This window comes from Eretmochelys imbricata, chromosome 12 (assembly GCF_965152235.1).
Source record: "Eretmochelys imbricata isolate rEreImb1 chromosome 12, rEreImb1.hap1, whole genome shotgun sequence".
NCBI classification, from domain to species: domain Eukaryota; kingdom Metazoa; phylum Chordata; order Testudines; family Cheloniidae; genus Eretmochelys; species Eretmochelys imbricata.
Window position 1 is genome coordinate 40,557,239 of NC_135583.1, and position 18,632 is coordinate 40,575,870.

General features: G+C 41.4%; 1 protein-coding gene across 1 annotated transcript in view; it reads right to left on the minus strand.

Moving 5' to 3' along the window:
• The window catches only part of FANCA (FA complementation group A), a 75,413-nt gene that overhangs the window by 49,643 nt on the left and 7,138 nt on the right, over nt 1-18,632 (minus strand). The window contains exons 5-14 of the mRNA XM_077831436.1: nt 16,260-16,402; nt 15,345-15,440; nt 12,121-12,194; nt 11,035-11,147; nt 9,614-9,696; nt 9,011-9,044; nt 2,419-2,485; nt 1,644-1,756; nt 1,067-1,143; nt 250-391 (exon numbers count right to left, since the gene is read on the minus strand). Of these exons, the coding sequence (XP_077687562.1) occupies nt 250-391; nt 1,067-1,143; nt 1,644-1,756; nt 2,419-2,485; nt 9,011-9,044; nt 9,614-9,696; nt 11,035-11,147; nt 12,121-12,194; nt 15,345-15,440; nt 16,260-16,402 (942 nt within the window). The remainder of the gene's footprint in view (nt 1-249; nt 392-1,066; nt 1,144-1,643; nt 1,757-2,418; nt 2,486-9,010; nt 9,045-9,613; nt 9,697-11,034; nt 11,148-12,120; nt 12,195-15,344; nt 15,441-16,259; nt 16,403-18,632) is intronic.

Consider the following 18,632-nt stretch of genomic DNA (forward strand, 5'->3'; position numbering starts at 1 on the left):
GGTCAGGCTTGACAAAGCCCTGGCTGGGATGATTTAACTGGGAATTGGTCCTGCTTCGAGCAGGGGGTTGGACTAGATGACCTTCAGGGGTCCCTTCCAACCCTGATATTCTATGATTCTACAATGTCTGAAGCCATCTAAAAGCAGTGATTATAAATTTAATATTATAATGGCTGACTGTTCAGCATTTGGAAATCCAGACACAGCAATGCACACAGGTTCCCTACCAAGTTTCTCAGCCCTCTGTACCTTTAACCAGCTGCTCTGCTTCAGTCTGGCAGACTACCAATGTAGAAAAGCAGGACAGCACATGCTGCCAATTCACCTCATGAGTCTCCAGAATCTGCTGCAAATGACACATCAACTTCTCTGCACTGAATGCCACAAACAGCTGGAAGACAGGAACAGTGAATCTCTTTAGCTATGCATTCTAACCAGGCACTAAAGTGAAACCCACTCAGATTCTCTTCTCACAGGACACTCCTGACTTCATTAATAAGGTAATTCCCTTCTGCCTTATTTTCAGACAAAGCTACCTGTCCAACGCACCAGCTTCCCAGACCCCTAGCCCTTTTTGACCCTATTCCTGCTACAACAAACAGCAATTCTCCCATTTACTTCAGTGGGAGCAAGGTCAAGTCCTTTAAACAAAGCCAAACAACCCAAGTGCCCTGCGCCCAGCACTTACTTTATTTATTTATTTTTAGTTACTGTTATTGTTAAATGAGTGCTTTTACTTTCATTTTCCCTCCTTTATCCACACATAGTTGTACAAAATCAAATCAGAACAAACAAAATCTTACGACTATGTTTTCTTTCCACCACACCGTTGCCTACCTCTATTAGGTGACTCAGATTTTGTGACTGAAATACACCGTTCTTGAGAAGTCCCATCTCAATCTAAAGTATATTATTAGCATTTCAACAAGAAAAATAAGTATACGAACTGGAGTAAATATATTCTTAAACCAATTTTAATACATCAAGCAGTGAAAGTTTTCAGAAATTGAAGATCTGCAAAAATATAAACAATATTCTCTTTGCAAATCTTGGGAGACAGACATACTTTGCGATACAAGGTAGTAAGCAGTGGGCAGGTTCTTGCAAAACTCCACTCTCTCTGCATATGTATGGCATCAGATGCTGCGTCCACAGGAAAGAAAACAAGTTTTATTATTACCAGTAGTTAGATCAGGAATAAAAACATGAAACCTCCCTGAAATCAGGCATTCAGATATATTTCAGACAGTGATTCACCACCTTTCCTCACACTTTAACAGACAGCCTGCATTTAGTACTATATGTAAACTTCTCCCAATTAGCAGGTAAGCAGTGCCACACCACAGTTCAATGGGGCTATTTTCCATGTGCTTTGCAGTCCAAATGTATTTCTTCCTGGACAAGTCATGCTTTAGAGTAGGCACCAAAGACCAGCAGCCTTCCTGCCTTAACATTTGATGTAAGCCAATAGAAAATAAACCACACACACAAAAAAGTGACATCAAGCCCTGGGGAGGTGGGCGACGACGACTCTATTGTACACTTAGAACTCAATTTTTTCCTATAACTGTATCACATTACAGCCAAGGATGGATGCACTAGCTACAGCATGAAGAGCTAGCCTTTCCTTCCTTGATTCCTACCTTTCAACAAAGGATTATAGGTAAGAATCTCAGTCAGGGTGTGAATGAAGAACTGTTGCAAAGACTCTGGAAAGTAGGTGCTTTTGTACATTGTCACAGTGAATATGTTCAGCCTACAAATGAAAAACAACAAAAGAACTGTTCAGGAACAATAAACGGGAGCCACGATCCACGATATATGGAGTACAGTTCATTACTATTTTTCCTTTAAATTTGTTTTCACCAGTCAAACTGCCAAAATGAAGAAAACTTTGACAGTTTTTATAATACACACAAAAAGAGGTTACTGTGTATTCTGCTCAAACTATCAGCTTTACACAACAACACAGGCTGGGACTGAAGACTGAAAGATGCATAGCAGGAATGCTAATTGGGAATAGGATCAAAGCAGGACTAAGGGTGTCTGGAAGCAGGAAATTCGGAAGGAGATCTGAACTGATGGAAGCTGCAGGGGACAGGAAGACGAGAACTAGGATAGGAATAACTGCCAGGAAAGTCACAGAATGCCTTGTGGGGATACCATACAATTCAGAAGTGGCACCTATATTGCCAAAATATACTTTACTACACTTACATTTATTTTCTGCAGATATCGTCTATAGTATTTGCATACATATATTTGATGAGGGAGGGGAATGCCAAAAATATGTAGCCATACTTTTAAATTATTTGTAAACAGGTTAAAATATACTCATTTTATAATTTTTATGTCTATAGAAAACAGACATGCAATAATGGGAAAAACAGACAATACTCACAGGAGGAGATTTCTTACCAGCATTTCACAGCCTGTAATTTAGAAGAATCTTCCTGTTTTTCATTAGCAACAGCATCAAGTACCCCTGATCCCCCAAAATAAAAACAAAAAAGCACAAATAGTCAAAGGAAGAGAAAGAAAGATGGAAAAAACACCGTCATTAAACAAGGAAGAACTAATTAGAACAAGCAACATGTTTCAGAGTAGCAGCCGTGTTAATTTGTATCTGCAAAAAATCCAGGAGTACTTGTGGCACCTTAGAGACTAACATTTATTAGAGCATAAGCTTTCGTGGGCTACAGCCCACTTCGTCGGCTGCATAGAATGGAACATATAGGAAGAAGATAACAAGGTGGCGTAAGAGGCTAATTCTTAATTAATTAGCCTCTTACTCCACCTTTTCATGTTCTCTGTAGATTATATATCTTCTTCCTATATGTTCCATTCTATGCATCCAATGAAGTGGGCTGTAGCCCACAAAAGCTTATGCTCAAATAAATTTGTTAGTCTCTAAGGTGCCACAAGTACTCCTGTTCTTTTTTCAACAAGCAACATGTGCACCGTTTAAGGAGGTGACCCCATTAGGGAAATGGGCAGCAGAAACCATTCATCAGTGCTTGGTTCTTATGAAAATTTCTCTAAGTAACACAAAGGCTTAGAAGCTACTAATACTAACCTTGAACCATTTTAAAAGGCTCCCCAGCATGCACTAGAAATTAAACCATTTAAAGATGTACATAAATGAAAATTTAATCTCCAAACCCTAGTGCCCTAGATTCTGAAGTTTGATGTGCTAGTGAAGATCCTTGCACCTGTTTGGAGTCCCACTAAAGACAATAGGATTCTGCATGGAGGAAGGTAGTTTATGCTAGAAGATCATATATTCACTTATTCTTTAGTGGATGACTGATTCTCCTCACTGTACTAAAGAGAAAGCAGAATTCTGCTTGTTAATTCCCCCCTGTCAGTCCCAACTCTGGGGTTTTCCCATGTTATATCTACTCAGAGCATGGCTACACTTGCAGATGTAGAGCACCGTGAGTTAAACCTGCCTTCGTACAGCACAGTAGGAAAAAGCACAGCAGTCTGTCCACACTGACAGCTGCAAGCACACTGGCGTGGGCCACATTTGCAGCACTTGCAGCGGCACTGGGAGCAGTGCATTGTGGGCAGCTATCCCACAGAGCACCTCTTCCCATTCTGGAGCTGTGGCTTGTCCCAACGCCCCGTGATGCATCAGTTCACATCCCAGCATTCCCTTTGCTTCCATCCACATTTGGTGCCATCTTTCAAAGGTTTTTGTACTGTGCGTTCTGTCTTCCCTTTCAATCTGCAGGAACAGAGCCCGAACTGCTGAGTATGCTGATGAGTCTCGCCAGCGCATCACATTTGGCAGTTGAGTTATTCCTTAAGATCCAAAGTGACAGTGAGGACTCCGACGACAATATCGACTCGAGTAATGTAAACGACATGAGTTTGCTTGTGGCATTCACAGACATGCTCACCACCATGGAATGCCGCTTTTGGGCTTGGGAAACAAGCACAGTGGTGGGATCACATCGTCATGCAAGTCTGGGATGACGAGCAGTGACTGCCGAACTTTTGGATGAGAAAAGCCACTTTCATGGGACTGTGTGAGGAGCTCGCCCCCATCCTGCGGCACAAGGACACGAGATTGAGAGCTGCCCTGACGGGGAAGAAGCAGGTGACTATTGCAATCTGGAAGCTGGCAACTCCAAACAGCTACCGATCGGTCGCTAACCAGTTTGGAGTGGGGAAGTCAACCGTTGGAATCAGGTTGATGCAAGTTTGCAGGGCCGTTAATCACATCCTGCTCAGAAGAACGGTGACTCTGGGTAACGTGCATGACATTGTGGCTGGCTTTGCACAAATGGGTTTCCCTAACTGCGGAGGGGCGATAGATGGGAAGCATATTCCAATTCTGGCACCAGCCCACCTAACCTCCAAGTATATTAATCGGAAGGGCTATTTCTCTATGGTTCTCCAGGCACTTGTGGATCACCATGGGCATTTCATTGACATTAACACAGGCTGGCCCAGAAAGGTGCATGATGCACTCATCTTTTGTAACACTGGCCCGTTCAGGAAGCTGCAAGCTGGGACTTTTTTCCCCAGACCAGCAGTTCAACGTAGGGGAAGTCGAAATGCCCATTGTGATCCTTGGAGACCCCGCTTACCCTTTGATGCTGTGGCTCATGAAACCCTACACAGGGAGCCTTGACAGCAGCAAGGAGAGGTTCAACAACAGGCTGAGCCGGTGCAGAATGACTGTGGAGTGTGCTTTTGGCTGTTTAAAGGGTCGCTGGAGCTCTCTGTGTAGGAAGCTGGACCTGGCCAATAACAGCATCCCCGCGGTTTTATCCGCGTGTTGTACCCTCCATAACAATTGTTAAGGGAAGGGTGAAAGATTCACTCACGCATGGAACTTGGAGGTTCAACACCTGGAGGCTGAATTTGAACAGCCAGAGAGCAGGGCTATTAGGGAGGCCCAGCGCGGGGCTGCAAGGATTAGGGATGGCTTGAAGGAGCAATTTGAGGCTGAAAGCCAACAGTAATGTCTGATGTGGTGCCCTGCACGGGAGTGAAGCGCAGTAGGAATCTGTGTTTGCTACATATGAAACACTGACTTGCAGTGCCTGTTGCTTTCCTGGGCTAAGGTTTCTTTTATGTTATGCAATAATAAAGAATGTTTTCAAAGCCAAAAAATCAATTTATTGAAAAGAAACACAACACAACTGCTTGTGAAACACAAAGGGCAAGGGGGTGGGGAACAGTACAATCACGGATTTGTATATGTCCCATCTGGAGTGCTGAGCAATGCATGCTGCACTTCAGGATGGCTACACTGCATGGTGATGGGGGTTGAGTGCAGTGGGTAAGGGTCATAGTTTTCAGGGCTGGGTGGCAAAGCTACAGGTGTTGGAGGCAACGGGTAGCCGTAAGAACTCGGATGTTGGGGAAAGTGGTTTGGAGGCGACATGGTGGCAGAAGAGTTTGGGACAAGGGCTGCGGGGGGAAGTGGGGAAAAAGGGGAGCACGCGCGGGGGCACAGTAGTGCTCTGCCTGCCTGACTACAAGAGCCTGGATCGAGTCTGCTTGGCGCTCCATGATGCTTATCACCCGCTCTGTATTTTGGTGCCGGCGATCCGTATTTTGCTGGCAGACCCTCCTTTCACTCTCCCGCCACTCCTGCACTTTTTTATTTTCATTAGTTGAATGCTGCATGAAATCATGCAGCATGTCCTCTTTGCTTCTATGTGACCTCTTCCTGATTCTTTGCAGCCTCTCGGCCGTTGATAACACGGACGGCTGAGATCTCAAAGTTGCATCTGTAAAGGTAAAATGCAACACTTAACAGAGGCAGCATTGTTCACACCAGACAGAGCAATGATTCCCCCGTAGTCAAGGGCAAGCACAGTCTATACAATAGCATAATTTGCCTGTGCCAAAGCGAGCGCACATAAAGCATGGGAGCCCCAAAATGGTGAGTAAGACAGGGTCAAGCGTGACTGATTGTTTCACGGCTGTACTGTCCTCTGGGTTTCTGTGCCTTAGGGATAGCCAACAGCGGCAGGGGGCCCCTACACTGAACACTGTCCCCACATTTTCCACAGGAGTTCGTCCTGGAAGATATCTTGCTGCTGAAGGTGACCAGGGAAGCAAGGGAGAGTCTTCTACTGCAATGCGGCTTCCACTCTGGCCCATATGCAGCATGCCTGTGTGCAGCAATGGTCTCCCCGCCCCTCACGGCACAGTGGCGCGGACAAGTTAGCTTTACTGGGACGAGGACAACAGTGGCTTTCCCGAAAAACCTGCGCAAGCATATTGCCCAAGTTCTGGCTGAGACCTTTGAAGAGATTACCGAGGCCAATTACCACGATGTGAGAGAGCACATCAACGCCCTATTCTGCATCTAGGCATGCATGCAGCCCTAACCCTCCTCATCCCAAGAGCCTGTACCAAATAACTTCCTTCCCAAAATAAAAGCTGCTTACCGGGAACCTCCTCTGGTGTTTGTCCCTCCCCAAGCACCGGCCACCGCGACTGGCTACCTTCCTCCTGGCTTGACAACAGCTCCTGGCTGCACGCATCTACGTATTTCAGGGTGTCTTCCTCCGCCGGAGCACCCTCGCTCCCGCTTTGCTGCTCCTCCTCCTCCTGCCTTGTTGCACTGGCCTCTCAGGTGTCCATGGTGGTACTCGGCATGGAGGTGGGGTCGCCCCCAAGTATTGCATCCAGCTCTTTGTAAAAATGGCAGGTCGCAGGGGCAGCACTGGAGAGGCTGTTTGTCTCTCGGGCTTTGTGGTAGGCATTCCACAACTCCTTCACTTTAACCATGCACTGCAGTGCGTCCCCTTTCCACCATGGCCCTTGATATCTGCCTGAAGACATCGTAATTCCTGTGGCTGGAGCGCAGCTGGGACTGGACAGCTTCCTCCCCCCAAACACTGATGAGGTCCAGCCCCTTGCCATTGCTCCATACTGGAGATCGCCTGGCGCATGGAGGCATGGTCACCTGGAAAGATTCGCTGAGAGCACTCCACACCTGGCTGAGCAAACAGGAAGGGGATTTTCAAAATTCCCAGAGAATTTAAAGGGCGGGTCTGACGGTTGGTCACCTGACGGCAGGGCAGTAGAATTCAAAGTGATGACCAGAGTGGCTAGCACAGGCATTGTGGGACACTTCTGGAGACCGATCAGAGCGCACTATAGGACCAGGGAATCCACACTGGTACCACGGTGTTCCAGCAGGGGCGCAGCAAACATTATTCCACTCGCCAAGGTGGAGTACCAGCAGTGCTGTAGCTGCGGAGACAGAGCACTCTACGTGCCTTGCCAGTGTGGACGGGTAGTGAGCTAGGGCACCTGGGGCTCCTTTATTGTGCTGTAACTCGCAAGTGTAGCCAAGCCCTAAGTAACACTCAAATGAAGACTAGGCCTACTGCATTAATTGTTGACGAAGACAACGAAGTGCACTGGCAACTCATACCCAGTACTGTCTTGGCCCATCAAGTTACAGTTCTCATTGACCAGACGAAATGCTGATCTTTTACTCTAGCGCAGTGGTTTACAACCTGTGGTCGGCAGACCCCTGGGGGTCCGTAGACTATGTCTAAGATCTCCAAAGAGGTCCACACCTCCATCTGAAATTTTCTAGGGGGTCCATAAATGGAAAAAGATTTAAAACCACTGCTCTAGTGAATGTGGTAGACAGAACAGCTTTTCCGTTTCTTGCTCCATCACATCTTTGAAAGTCTCAAAATTACTGAAGGGAAATCAAAGAACTCTTGAGCTTTAAGGGAAGAGCCCTTTGATTCAGACTGGGGGTTCCCTCTTGTGACCCACTTTTAAAAGGAAATGTACTCGGACGCACGAGACACACAAATGCCCCATACTTGTTCCTTATCTGCCAGACCCTGCTATTTTCTCTCTTTATTCTCTCCCTTCCTAAAGAGGAATAAATTAATGTTAAATAGAGGAGACTAGGGGAGGGAAGAGGAGAAAAACCACTCTGATCTTCAGACACAGGAGCTCACTATCACTGTATACCTAATATAAAGCATAATGCTCCCACTGCTTCTCTCACGCTGACACTTCTCCCCCAGACCAAGGTCTTTGTTAAATCATTAAGTTATTTTATATAAAATATCTAAATCTGCTTTAAGGCAGTTGATTAGTTACTGAAGTGTAAAGAGCCAAGCAGTGTCACAGATGTCAATTAAACAAGCTAAATTTAAGAATTAGTATTAAAGCCCTTATTATTTCCCTTTTGTGGAACACCCTGCAGTTTATATACAGTTCTGGGCTGTATTATATTGCCATTGAGAAACCAGAGGAACAAGTGGTCAACAGCATGACAGCCACATGTGAGGATTAGGGCAATATACTGGTCTCTAGGTCTATAAAGGTCTATAAAGCATCAGTGGCAATGACTGAGTGCTCACCCTGCAGAGAGAGAGCTGCGTGGACAGCACAACAACAGGTGAGGAAGATCATCTGCTGCTGATCAGAAAAGCTTTGGACTTCTGTTTGGTGTTTTTTGCATTGTGATTTGTGATGAAAATCCAGGCATTACTATTCTTGCCCACTCAGCATCATCATCAGGACTGCCCAACACAAAATGGATTTCATGGGAAAATTCAGGGATTTGAAGATTACACATGCAGTTTAAATTACAAAGTTTCATTCTTGGCTCATTCTCATTAAACACATCACTATATAAAGATATTTCAAATTTTACAAAAAGTTATTCTGCTAGTTAAAAATGCTGTGTTATGGTGTCACAATGATTTAGCACCAAGACACTTGTATAAAACATGCAAATTCAAAGTTCTTAGTCAGAGAGAGCTAGTATAAAAGAACAAGGGGTTATCTGCAATGCAAGAGGAAGCTCATGGGGGAAAGTGCATCAGAGTTATCTTAAATGACTAGTGATGTACATGATGCAACACAACAGAGGAAATCCATCACTAGTAAACAGCTCCTTAATGCCCTTGGAAATCTCCCAGGAAAGAATGGAGGTATGTCTAGCAAAGTACATTCCTAGTAAATTGCACAAAGCCCCAAATTATAAATAATTAATACTTACATGTCAACATTTTTTGCAATACAGCATAACAGATCTATTTAAAATAAACAAATTAAGACCATTTAGCATTTAAGGAGGCTGTAAGTAAGTATATTGGCTCAAAAATTAAATTATCCTAAAATTCCTAATTTAAAGATTAACTGTTAACATACAACTATTTGTAGTATAAACACAATATATAGAATTTCCCAGTTTTTTTTCTACTACTTCACAGTATTTTGCATTGCACATTGGAAAGGAAGCAGAGCAATCAAGCAAAATCTGTATGTAGAAAAAAAAATGGTGACCCTGAAAAGAGTTACTGTGACAATTCATCATTCCAAAAAAATCACCTTTACAAAGCATATTGATTTTGAAATAAAGCCAGTTTCATAAATTAGTTCTGGAAGGTCTATGATAAACTCTCAAAGAATCACCTCTGCATTGGTCTCCTCACCGTTTACCTCTCTGATTGCTCTCCTGACTTATTGTCCTGTCTATGTTAAATTGTAAGCAATTTCCAGCACGGATTGTGTCTTATTCTGTGTGCTATAGATCACCATGTATATCAATGGTGCTTAAAAAAAAAAAAAAAAAGCATAAATAGTACCATTTTGCCCTTACATGGGGGATTTTCTGGAATTCCACCTTCTTTTCTGGATCTGAAGTTTGCTGAAATCCATTCTGAAGAAACACAATCATAAAGTCTGCAAAATCAAGAACGAACAACTGTTTCAGCCTTCTCTTTTACCTACAATGAAAGAACACATCCAGTCTCCCAGAAGGGTTACTGCTGGTAAAGTTTCATTTATTACACAGCGAAGTTAGCCTAATGTTGGGCAACCTTGCTATCTCTTTAGAGGTAAAATTATTTCATATACAGGAGGACCAAAGGCATCACATATCACAGAGGTGCTCAGATACCTCAATGATAGTGGCCATATAAGAACTTAGATATATAGGCAGTTCATTGACTCACATGTTCCAGAGTCATGCAATCAATACAACAGACTTCCAATATGTTGTTTGTTACACATTTTATACAAAATATTTATCTTTTCCTTATGCTACAGATTCAAATGCATGAAGAGATAATTGGCTCTTCAGAGTTTTACACTCTAGGTGAGCCTCCTCAGAAGAAAAATCCCACTGTGCCTGAGGAGATCTGTGGAAGAGGATTAACCCACACCACTATTAGAAGAGATTCACTCAGTGCAGACAAAAATCTCAGACTGAATGTTGAATTTTCAAGAATGCATGTATTTGAACAATGAAAATGCAGAAATTTCAACCAGATAACTCAGTTTGCCTGGCAGTACCTGACCAAGTGCACTGGTCAAAAGATTTCACTGGTACTCCTCAGTAAAATGAACAAGCTATTAGCTTTTTCTGAACCAGGAGAGAAGCACAAAATTAGACAAAAAGGTGGGCAGAGGAGAAAACATAAAATGGAATCCTGGTTAGTATTAGGTTTGTGTTTTTGTTTTTTTTTAAATAGCCAAATGGATGATGGGTACTATATGGAGGTGACATGATCAGGATGCAGGAAATGAGTGCTGGTGACACACCTCTACCACCACAACCCTTTGCTGGTCAAAAAAATGAACTTCAGGTCACTAACATGTAATGTAACAGAATATAAAACATTTATGTGCAAAACTACATGCTAGAAGCGATGAAAGACAAATGGAATAGTGGGGACAGGATAGAAGAAAGAGGAACAGGAGATTTTAGCCACCACAACTCTAATGATATCATGGCCAGTAGTGGAATGGACATTCTCTTAATTATTAAAACAAAGTTATGAAGGAATAAAGAAAGAGAAAATTATGGTTCCAGGTTAACAGTCAAAGAATTCACTTTCTTAAATTCCCTTATCAGTATAGAAATGTAGCCCTCTTCATCAAAACAGATAACAAAAGAATACAAGCTGAAGACTGTGTTTTCATATACCTAAAGTTCTAAGTTGAATGATATCTGTTGTAGATTCTAAAGTTTAAGTACTTAAGACCACACTGTGTTAATGCCTAAACTCAAAGTGTTACCTGAGAGTATGTGCCCAGAAAGCTCCACATCCAGGGAAGAACTGTCTGTCTGCTTACAAAGCAGACAAAGGCTGCTGCATAGCCACTCCACCACAGCAGGGGTGTCTGAATTGCTGAGAAGACAACAAAAGCAGGTTTGATTTGTTTCACTCTCTTTATTGTGATATTTATTTTTCCTCCAACTAACATTCACTCACATTTAGGAGAGGACAGATGCTTCCACGCCTTGACTCCATGTCTGGTATTTATTTCTTAAAGTTGTGCCAACTGAAAGCTCTATTTCCTTTATAAAATATTTCAGAATGAATGTGCCCACAGAAAGAGAACCGATCTTGAAATCTCATGTTAAATTAATTCTTTATTTCCACCATAAAAATATATCCATAAAGAACAGTAAGAAAAAAGCTTTTTTGTCTCGAAGGAACTACCTAACATCCTGTGGATGATTTCTTCAGGTCACATTGAAAAACCAACCAAGTTCAACTAATTAAAATAGGCAACGCATGCAATTATCCCACCCAGTATCAGTAACAGAAAAAGAAAGCAATATCATTATCAGGGGAGCCAAGAAATCTCCAACCTCCACACATAGCACGAGAGAATCCTCTGAAGGATTGCTTGATTTTACTTATTAGAACACTGTGGCACACACTTGCAAGATGCTGCGCAGGGTTTCAATCACTTGACTGCTACAGGAACCGAATCTGTAAATTCTCAGGATGATAAACTTTTTGCTACATGATTCCTAAAATGGGACCTATTGAAAGTCTATCAGAAAGCACAATCATTCCAGTATATCTTAACTTCTAACTTCAGTCTATCATCAAGGTTTCTGTCCTATATCAATTTATAGCGTAGAGGTAAATTTATTCTCTAAGGTATAACTCTGTTGTAATACTCTGCCTTGTAAAGACAGAAGTGTGCAGCTTATGCACAGTAAGATCCCTGTTCTAGACCAATTTTATTTTTTAATGGCCAAGAACTTCTGAAGCAAATTTTAGGCAAAGACATTAACAACTAATCCCAGATAAGGTTTCTATATGTTTGAGACTAAAGACATCTGCAAACGTATGAACCTCTGCTTACCTCTCCAGCAGCTCTCCCAAGCTAACAATGTTGCCTCTGTGCAGGTGCCACACAACTTCCAACACGGGAGGATTCTAAGAGGAATAATGCTACAGTCAGATGATAGTGGGTAACATTTACAATAGCAAACTTTCCAGGGGCAAACATTAAAAGAAAATTAAAAACTGTTAGTCAGATTAAGGGTGTGAAAAAATCTGAGCTCATCATAACAGTAATATATAAAATACCAACAAAAAAAAAAGTTACCATAGACCTATTCTCTCCTACCCACTTTTGAAATGTTAATTAAGAATGATAAATCATTCAGGTCACTTTACATCCCTGGAATAATCCTGATTACGTTCTAAAGGAACAATGGACACCTGAATGGATTGGTAATAACTAGGGTTGTCAATTAATCGCAGTTAACTCATGCAATTAACTCAAAAAAAATTAATCGCCATTAATCGCTGTTTTAAATCAAACTGTTAAACAATAGAATACCAATTGAAATTTATTAAATATTTTGGATGTTTTTCTACATTTTCATATATATTATATTCTGTGTTATAATTTAAATCAAAGTGTATATTATTTTTTATTATAAATATTTATACTGTAAAAATTAAACAAAGGAAATACTATTTTTCAATTCACCTCATGCAAGTACTGCAGTGCAATCTCTTTGTCATGAAATTGCAACTTACAAATTTAGAATTTTTGTTGTTACATAACTGCACTCAAAAACAAAACAATGTAAAGCTTCAGAGCCTACAAGTCCACTCAGTCCTACTTTTTGTTCAGCCAATTGCTAAGACAAACAAGTTTGTTTACATTTACAGGAGACAATGCTGCCCACTTCTTCTTTACAATGTCACCAGAAAGTGAGAACAGGCATTTGCATGGGACTTTTGTAGCTGTTATGCTACATGCTTCCATGTAGCTTCCATGCTAATAACACTCGTTAAAAAAAAAAAAGCATTAATTAAATTTGTAATTGAATGCCTTGAGGGAGAATTGTATGTCCTCGGCTCTGTTTTACCCGCATTCTGCCATATATTTCATGTTATTGCAGTCTCAGATGACAACTCAGCACATGTTGTTCATTTTAAGAACAATTTCATTGCAGAAAATGACAAAACACAAAGAAGATACCAATGTGAGATTTCTAAAGATAGAACATAAGAACGGCCCTACTGGGTCAGACCAAAGATCCATCTAGCCCAGTATCCTGTCTTCCAACAGTGGCCAGTGCCAGGTGCCCCAGAGGGAATGAACAGAACAGGTAATCATCAAGTGATTCATCCCCAGTCACTCAAACAGAGGCTAGGGACACCATTCCTGCCCTTCCTGGCTAATAGCCATTGATGGACCTATTCTCCATGAATTTATCTAGTTCTTTTTTTTAACCCTATGTTTATGGTTTTGGCCTTCACAACATCCTCTGACAGCTACAGCACTCGACCCAAGTTTTAAGAATCTGAAGTGCCTTCCAAAATCTGAGGTGTGGCAAATGCTCTCAGAAGTCTTAAAAGAGCAACACTCTGATGTGGAAACTACAGAACCCAAACCACCAAAAAAGAAAGCTGCTTTGGGCTGTTATTGAGCAGAACCAGTCATCAGCACGGACGCATGTCCCCTTGAATGGTGGTTGAGGCATGAAGGAAAATATGAATCTTTAGCGCATCTGGCACGTAAATATCTTGTGACATCGGCTACAACACTGCCATGAGAATGCCTGTTCTTGCTTTCAGGTAACATTGTAAACAAGAAGCGGGCAGCATTATCTCCTGCAAATGTAAACAAACTTATTTGTCTGAGCAATTGGCTGAACAAGAAGTAGGACTGAGTGGACTTGCAGGATCTAAAATTTTAATATTGTTTTTTTTTACATAATTCTACATTTGTAAGTTCAACTTCCACGATAAAGAGATTGCATTACAGTACTTTGTATTAGGTGAATTGAAAAATACTATTTCTTAGGTTTTTTACAGTGCAAATACATGTAAAAAAATAAAGTGAGCATTGTACACTTTGTATTCTGTGTTGTAATTGAAATCAATACATTTGAAAATGTAGAAAACATCAAAAAATATTTAAATGGTATTCTATTATTGTTTAATTGAGCGATTAATTGTGATTAATTTTTTTAATCGCTTGACAGCACTAGTGACAATATAAAACCCAAAGGTAGACAGACATTAAGAGTAAATTACCCTTCCCTACAGAGAAGGATTGAAACTTGCAGAGCTGCTGTCTGTGTTGTACATTTTTTGTGGAAAAATAGATCTCAGTCGCCAGTGCTGTCAATCTAGCATTTTTCACAAACACTAGCATTCATATAAAAAGCAGAATGACAGGTAATAGCTTACATTCACTACCACTCTTTGATGCCAAAAGCCAGTCGGCCAATGCTAATGCTCCCTTTTCTCATGGCAAGAGTTGAATGCAGAAGCCAGTCAGGTGGCTTAAAAAAATGGAAACCACATAACACACTAGCTATAATACAAATAGTTATTAAACAATGAATAGCATATGAAAAGGAGCATTTACTATTCCAGATATCAGCAAGCTTCAGAGGCACTGTGAAGCAGAATGAAAGTAAAGTGCTTTCAAACACCCAGGAAGACCTATTATTAAGAATATAAGATGCATGACCAAAAATTTTCTATTGCTTTTAGTTAAACTCTTTACCAGGAAGGCTACCAATGTTTGTCCTCCCCTGCTAGAAATGCTCATAGTTTTTTAAAATATTGTCCTACTTTGCAAGCCATCTCCTGTTCACCTGTTGCAGTCACTATCAAACAGCCATTAATATTTAGGGGTGGGAAGGGTAGCCTTATTGGCTTCCTTTCCCTGAATGTATGGCCTTTTTAGATTAATTCACACAGCTTTAATAGATTTTAGTTTTAAAATATTTTAAATGGAAAAATCAATGCTCCTTCACATTAAAGACAGAATTATGCTTTTAAAGTGCCAAAAAGGCCGTGGTGACACCCGGGGAAATGCAAAATGGCCACCATCCTTCAAAAAGTAGGACCAATAAGCTCCTGAGCACGCTGCTATCGGCCATTAACAGGAGGAAATCAGATTACTAGATTTCTGCAGTCTATTTTAGCGTTACCCCTTGCTTTCAGGGGATACATAACAAGAGAGTTTAATATGCACTACTGGTTCCACTCAAATAATCTAAATGTTCTGTCCCTACAGTCTGCAGAACCAGCATTTCTCTTCAGAGGTCTTACCTGCTTTTTCCACAGTTCTTGACAGAAGAGCAAACGACAGAAGGCATTGTGCACCAACAAATCCTTGACAGTTTGAAGCAAACAAGACAATTTCTTCTGGAATGGAAAAAGTCCCCTCAGTAAATATTGCATATAATTATAAAAATATTTTCCTGTTTTTCCTTATTTGTTGAATTTTAGTGACTGAATGGCTCAGGGGATTGATTGGCGAGGAGACAGTGAACCTTTCACCTTTGGGTTATGAGTTCAAATGCACCCCACATCAGTAGTGACTGTAATCACTGTCACAGGACAGCTTTCCAACTATTTTTGTTCACCCAGTGATGGCAGCACAGCAATGTGAATTCATGAACTCAAGCATCAGAAGCAAGAGTCACCCTATACCACCAGGGCCTGATGGCTGTTCAGTGGCCTCGGTGAAGTGAGTTAATAGTCTCAGTACAGCTTCTGGTGTCCACACACACAAACCAACACAATAATTCGCTAAAATTGCAAGCAGGGATGCTAAAAATTAAACAATGGACACAATAAAATGAACCTCTTGGGAAGGGCTGGGGCATACTAAAGAAGAATCATATACAAGAAGCTTGCACAGCCACTGCTCACACTGTACTAGCTCTATGGATAAACAGAGGACATCATTTCCAGGGCTGTCAATTCAGTAGCTTTCATGTTTAGAAAAAGAATGCTCCATTTCTAAGGATTTTACAACATACAGATATGAACCATCAGCTATCTAGTTCCATTACTGGTTTTGTATTTTTTTTTTTTTTAAATCTTTTGGGGACTACATATACGTTTATGGAGGCCAGGCAGAGTGAGCTTAAAGTGCAAAAATAAAAATAACGATTAACAATGCCTTTTCCCTCCCAATGTTCATCTTTGTGGGCATAAGAGAAAAGATTTTCCTCTTACTCTCTGCTCCAAGTTCAACAGTGCAACTTGGTTGGACTCCATGGAAGTTTTGCAAATCTGTTCAATGTTGGTAGCAGTGGTATTGGCTGACAAGATTCCCATTGGTACTCCCAGCCTCGAGGCCTGCTCCTGCAGAATGGAGACTGGAACACAAAGCAAAGTTAATAGTGTCAAAGGATTGTGGGCTGAGCACTAGACTAGGAACCAACAACTCTGGAGTTTTAATCCTGGCTCTCTCTCCATCTATGGCTTTGGGTAAATCGCTTGATCTCCTTCCCTGCCTCATTTTCCCCCATCCACAAAATGGACAGAACATCATCTACCTCAAAGAGATGTTGTGATGATCTCGTTTGTAAAGTGCTTGCTGACTAACAGTATTAGAGCTCGTCTCTGAGGGACAAAATTTGAAAATAACCAAAATATTCAGAAGTCAGAGGACTTTACCTGTCAGTATCTGACAAACTTAAGAAAGGCTACTGCCAGAATTACAGGACAAGCCATACTCTAGTTTTTGTACCTCGAGTGAACCCCTCCACTGACAGGCCTGACTTTCTTCATAGCTTTCAAGGATGGAATCATATGATTCAAACACTTTGAGACTGGAAATCAGGGTGGCTCCTTAAATCAAATTTTCAGAAGTGGTCACTAGCAATGGGAGATGTGCTTGAATACATAAAGTGTAAAATAATGCTAAGTACTCTGAAAAAAGATCAGTTTCTCAAATTTGGTCACCCAAAATTAGTTCATACTTTTGATCTTAATCTCTCTCTGCCTTAACTCCCCATCTGTAAAAGGGATAAAACTTATTTCATAGGGGTATTGTGAAAAATAACTAGTTATTGTTTGTGAAGCACTCAGGTACTACAGTGATTAGTACCAGAGAAAAAGCCCATGAGGCTATTAATTCTATCTTCACAGCAGGATTCAAACAGTATGCAGTAAAAAAGGCCTATGACCATACATTGAACAATGAGGGTAAAACAAAATATTTAATAGCTGCTCATTAATTGAGTACCATCCAGCCTGTGCACTGAATAAGGCAGGGGGTTGGAGAAAAAATAGCATGTGACAAACATGGCAGTTTCCTGCATTATCCTTGGGCGATCTTATTGAATTAAGTTTAAGTATCTTTTGGGTCCAATGTATTAAATGAATTGTTTATGTATTGTGGGACAGGATTGTGTAACCTCTTGAGGGGGGAAATGTGGCAGATGTGAACCCTGAAGGTTCAAGAGACTAGACTGAACAATGTGTCAGACAAGAATAAACTCCTGGAACAATAAGTATTAAGTGGTTTTCCTTGGGAATATGTAGGGGGAGATTAATGTAAATTCCCCAACTCTGCTTATGCAAAACCCAGCCTTTTGAAGCTATGCCCTGATGAGTGGGTGCCTTTGGAAGACCAAGAAGAAGGAATACTGGTGCAGTTGCCCTTGAACTGTGACAGTGATCACATAATTCAAAAATCATATCATGATGCATACACATAAGGGGGCCAAATTAAGAATGCACAGGCAATCTTAATTCTGGAATTTCCTAACTGTTGAGTGGTCAGCTTTGCAATCCTAATAATGTTTTTAATGTAGGGAATTTTTTCATGCTTTAGAAAAGGCTGATTAGCCAGACTACTTTTAGAAGTCCCAAGTGACATGACTTCCCCCATTTCCTCTTGGAGATTAATAAATCTGCAACAGAACCTGGGATTTTAAGTTACTAGGGAGATATTATTTTACTAGGCAGGCTGTTAAACTTATCTTGCCCGGATGTTAATAGGACACTGTTTTATAATTAGGGGGCAGAGACATGCCAGTGAAGACTAATTTATATCTTTAAATGATCTCTCTCTCAGGTACCAACCTCATCCCTGGTATTTATCTACCTTACTATGAGAAAAGAGTGGATTGAAGATGCTCTGAGGGAAGTGACTGACTACAGCTGTGTACTTACACTTCTCACATGCATACCAAAGTACTCCCATAAATACCTATGGATTTACTACTAGGGGTAACACACTTTATTGCTTTTGTACACCAAGTTCATTGCACGCACTAGGAGCTCCTTGCATTCTCCCTGACAAGCTCCTTCCCATCCTTCTCTATTGCAGACCCTCTGAAATCCCCCCACACTTCTCTCATGTCAGGGGCTAAATCCCCCATTCCTCCCTCCCGTCCACGCCCGGGCCTCTGTCTGCCCGCCCTTCCCAGGTCTGAGTGCGCTCCCATACTTTTTCCCCACTATGCCAAGGACACAGTGTGCCTCCATTCTTCTCGTGCCTCCCCATCCTTATTCTCCTCCTCTCTCTCTTTAGAGGATGTCAACATTTTTAAAGTGAACTGGCAGAACTAAAATGAGGGGCATTGTTTGGAAGAATGT